Source organism: Camelina sativa, chromosome 18 (genome assembly GCF_000633955.1).
Source record: "Camelina sativa cultivar DH55 chromosome 18, Cs, whole genome shotgun sequence".
Taxonomy (NCBI): domain Eukaryota; kingdom Viridiplantae; phylum Streptophyta; class Magnoliopsida; order Brassicales; family Brassicaceae; genus Camelina; species Camelina sativa.
The window spans coordinates 16,795,376-16,800,638 of NC_025702.1; the positions used below are offsets into that span (position 1 = coordinate 16,795,376).

Below are 5,263 nucleotides of genomic sequence, written 5' to 3' on the forward strand. Positions count from 1 at the left end.
TAATTGAATATAAAAATATCACACCTTATAAATCAAATTATAGACCTTTTGGGGTTTGGTCGTTAACTTGATGTCTTCCAGAGTTTAAATATGTGCATACATGTAATCCATCCAAGTTACCCAAACAACTCATTTCTAAAATTTGATCTAGTAATTTATCTCACCCTGAGATTAGCCGGTTACCCAAGTTAGATGCACCTTACATAAATTAAATGTTTAATATTGGAACACTACAAATGTCATAAATGTTGACAAACTATTAGAGGAAATTATAATCTTTGAAATGATTAATGAACCCGAAAATATAAAAGGATCAATGAGTTACTAATACCAAATGATCGGAAAAATCTTGTCCCAGATTCTCTTGTTGTTGTTCCAACGAAAGAATCCATCGTCTGTGACAACAACGAAACACGAGTTTTTACACTCCTTAGCATCCTTGTCCGATTCGTACAAAACGTACGGTCTCTCGTGCATCTCGAATGTGCTTCGCTGTAAAACGTTCCTACGCAAGTCGTTGGCTGCCACACTCTAGGTCCCGCCACCTTTTCATCAACGGTATCATTGGCAGCTGTGGTTGGGATCTCTATCAACGACTTTTGACCCAATGGTACACGTTTCGATAGCTGAGGGGCAGGGTGGCACGTGACGAAGACGGGAACATCACCACGTGTCTGCAGCTCATTGGATACGATAAGATTGGCGGCACGTGTGGTTTCGGACGTAGAAAAGAGCATCATGGTCATGAACGAGACCAGTACAAGAGTGTCCATGGTTTTGATTTTTGTGTTGAGAGTATATTGTCGATTAATTGGAAATGGATCTTCGATTTCTTAAGTATTCACTACGTTTTTTTCTGACTACGTTTTTACTCAAAGATGATTAATATATATCTTATATAACAAGTGAAGGTTTTTCTAACATTGCCAGATGACATACAAATGTCATTCTCGTTAATTTTAAATTTAACATTCTATTTTTTATTTAATTTTATTTTATTTGTATCTTATATGGTGTATAGTATTTTATTTTATTTGTCTCTTATGTGGTGTGTATAGGAAAAATATCTTATATAATAAGAGAAAGTTTTTTATAACTTTGCCTAACAATGTGACATTTGACACTCTATTTTTGTGACAAATGTCATTCTCATTACTTTTAAATTTAACATTCTGTTTTTTTATTTGACTTTATTTTATTTGTATCTTATGTGGTGTATAGTTTGTTAAAAAAAGATAATTGTTGTATAGTTTGCTTTTTGAATTTTTTTCAACATTGTTACAAAAATATATTCCTTCTATTTTTTAGTTTTAGCATCTAATATATTTCATAATGAAATCATACACCATAGAAACTAAAAAAAAAAAAACTGATCAACCCAACTAAAAAATATAAACAAGTTGAAACCAAATAAAAATAGAAAATGGTTTCATACTTTTAAAGTAAAAACTGAAACCAAATTAATTTATGATAGACTAATTTAAAAATATAGAAGATTTTTAATATATATATATATCATATTATAGTCAATAATAATATATAATGTATTAAAGACACAACTCAAATTTATTTTAATAGTATTCTATAAGTTACGGTTTGACTGTCTTTAAAACACATGTACTAACAAAATGGTATCATAACATAATTGTTTTATCTCCCCCATGAAATAACATAAAACAATAGTTTCAAAATTAATTTATTGTTAATTATACTATTTATTTTAAAATGGTTAAAAATAGAGAAAATTTATAGAAGAAAAACATGTTTATATTAAATTTGACACACTTTTATTTTCATGAATTTTATAAAAAAATTAGTTAGACTTAGAGTATAAGATATTTGTTTTGTGATAGCGCTTCAATAAATTATTTTAAAATTGACTTATCATATTATTAAATTATTTGTTGTTAACTATTATTTTTATATATGAAAATAAAATTAATATATAAGACAACATAATTTATCTATCAAAGTAAGGTCTTACATCTTTTTTTCTTAGAATACTTATCAGTTTTTTTTTTCCAAAAAAACCAAACTATAAATAAATTAATTTATCTTAATTATTTAACGAACATACAAAATTTAATTAACTTTGCTGTAACTAATTGTCCTATTACTATAAAATGGTTTCATACATTTCAAAGTAAAAACTGAAACCAAATTAATTTATGATAGACTAATTTAACAAAATAAAAGAGTTTCTAATATATAAAAACTTACATTATATTCGATAGTCATATGTATTGTATTAAAGACACAACTCAAATTTGTATTTAATAGTAATTTATAAGTTACAGTTTGATTGTCTTTAAAACATATATACTAAAAAAAATACAATGGCGTCATAACATAATTGCTTAATCACCCTATGATATAACAGAAAACAATAATTTCAAAAATTAATTTATTGTTAATTATACTATTTATATAAAAATGATTAGAAATAGAGACAATATATAGAAAATAAAAAATTTATTAAATTTCACGCACTTTTCTTTTCATGATTTTTTTATAAAAACTGGTTAAACTTATAGTATAAGATATTTGTTTTGTGATATCGTTTTAATAAATTATTTTAAATTTGACTTACAATATATAAAACTTTTTTTTGTTAACTATTACTTTTAGATGATGACAATAAAATTAATATATAGGACAGCATAAAATTATCTATCAAAATAATTAAGTAAGAACTTATATTTTTCTTTCTAAACTACTTATCAGTTTTTTCTTTTTCAAAAAAAATAAAAAAATAAAAAAATATAATTTATCTTAACTATTTACCATATATGATTGACTTTGCTATAAGTAATGGTCTTATTACTATAGTAGCATACTGTTTCAATAATTTCAACAACATATTGTAATCAAAAATATTTAGTAATGTGTACTTTAATTTTCTTCTTTTACATGACCTTTCTATGAAACACTATATAACATATAAAAATTATAAATTGTAGTTAAACGTAGTATTATGAATATTATTTTTTAAGATATATATTAACAACTACATCTATACATTTCATATATAGTTGAATATAAACTTTATTTTATATTACAAGTTAGTAATGAATATATAAATCATCGATCGCGTGGACTACAAAGTAGTTACGATTAGACTTCATTGTCCACTACAGAAATAAAGTGAGTTCAGTATTGGCCTATCAAAAGCCTGTTTCAGGCCCAAAAAAACTTGGGGTTGGTCCAAGTCTTGGAATCTCACTTTCATCCGGCTTGGGTTCCGAGGACTGATCTATATTGGCCCTATGTCACTCTCTAATCTCTGAGGCACCATGATACAGTATAGCTTTCCGTTAATGGTATAAATATTATCTTTAAATGAGGTCTAAACTTTTTTAAGAACTGCTATGAGCTCTTCTGCTTCTAGGGATACATACTAAACAGTTTTGCGATCACTTGCTTGTTTTGGTCAGCCAACTAGAGCAAACACTTCGACTAGTATTTTTCTTACTTGAAAAAATAATAATAATATAAGACTCATAGTAACTTGGAAACATATTTTGTAAATATCATATGCAGTTTAATTTTAATTGAATATCATGAACTTTCTAGTAGCACTAAGTCAAATTCAGAAGTTTCATTCTTTTAATAGGTCTTTGATTGGTCTGTGTGTGTTTGACCTCAAAAAAATTGCTTTCCTTAGAACTTTCTATTTTTAGTAAACTTTTCATGTGTCTTGCTTCCCAACTAAATAAACTAAACACAAATGTTACAAACGACACAAAAATCAATGCCTCTCCCCCTACTTTTCCTCCTCCTCATCTAATAATTCTTTCAAACCAGAAAAAAAAAACAAAAAAAAAAAACAAAACGTTTAAAGAAACAAGAAGATAGAAGAATTATAAGATCTCCGACGATCCTTGGATCAATTACCGGTGCCGGAGAAAGAATAAATAAAAAATACTATGAAAAATAATACTCCTACCGAGGATTCAACAAAATGGATGTTAGAGAGTGTAGAGATCGATCCAATGGGTGAAGGTTCGTCTAAAGGACCCGACATTAACCTCAACAAGAACGAAGGTTTTCTTAAGAAGAACGCGTCAAGAAATTTTGGTGCATCGATAATCCGATCGTTGAGCGTTTCAAACTGGAGAAAGAGCGGTAATCTCGGGTCTCCGAGCACAAGGAAAAGCGGGAACCTAGGGCCTCCGACCAATGCGTTGCCCAAGAAGACAGGTCCACAAAGAGTGGAGAGGACAACATCTAGCGCCGCTAGGGGACTTCAGAGCTTGCGGTTCCTTGATCGGACGGTCACCGGACGGGAACGTGACGCATGGAAATCGATTGAGAACCGGTTTAATCAGTTCTCTGTTGACGGCAAGTTGCCCAAAGAGAAGTTCGGCGTCTGCATTGGTAATTAACATATATACTATAGTTAAACGCAAATTATATGTCAAAATTAAAAGACTAATATCTACATTGAAAAGACAAATATATATGCCTCGTGATTTTTTTTTTTTTTTTTTTAGACAANCAATAATTCTTTTGGAAATAGGTATTTTCATATTTTGAATTATTGTTAGAAATGTGAACTCAAATACGACAATTAAGGAAGAAATTGTTTTTTTCTTTCTTTTAACTGTTTGTTTAGAAGAAAAAAGAGATTAACGTCGATGATATATTATTACTAGGAATGGGAGACACGATGGAGTTTGCGGCAGAAGTTTATGAGGCATTGGGACGGAGAAGACAAATAGAGACTGAAAACGGTATTGACAAAGAACAACTGAAGCTGTTTTGGGAAGACATGATCAAGAAAGACCTTGATTGTCGTCTTCAGATTTTCTTCGACATGTAATATACTTAATCTTATATGTTTCCATATATTCCATATATATCCAAATGCGGTTAATTAATTTAACCATTGCGGTTGTGGTTGTTGTTTAGGTGTGACAAGAATGGAGATGGTAAGCTCACGGAAGAGGAAGTGAAAGAAGTCATAGTCTTGAGCGCCTCCGCGAACCGCCTTGGGAATTTGAAAAAGAACGCTGCGGCTTATGCGTCTTTGATCATGGAAGAACTCGACCCTGATCACAAGGGATACATAGAGGTTCACTTTCTCTTTTTATTTTTATATCCAGATAAATATATATAGAGTTATGTTCTGAACATTTCATTGTTTGTGTCGATCAGATGTGGCAGTTAGAAATACTATTAACAGGAATGGTGACAAATGCTGATGCTGATAAGATGAAGAAATCGCAAACTCTGACACGCGCGATGATCCCAGAGCGGTACA

General features: G+C 29.8%; 1 protein-coding gene and 1 pseudogene across 1 annotated transcript in view; one reads left to right on the forward strand and one right to left on the reverse strand.

The window, feature by feature from the left end:
- Positions 325-773, reverse strand: LOC104763587 (annotated as a pseudogene).
- Positions 3,927-5,263, forward strand: part of LOC104762116 (putative respiratory burst oxidase homolog protein H) — an 8,561-nt gene continuing 7,224 nt past the window's right edge. The window contains exons 1-4 of the mRNA XM_010485345.2: positions 3,927-4,377; positions 4,656-4,818; positions 4,912-5,074; positions 5,158-5,258. Coding sequence (XP_010483647.2) covers positions 3,927-4,377; positions 4,656-4,818; positions 4,912-5,074; positions 5,158-5,258 — 878 coding nt within the window. The remainder of the gene's footprint in view (positions 4,378-4,655; positions 4,819-4,911; positions 5,075-5,157; positions 5,259-5,263) is intronic.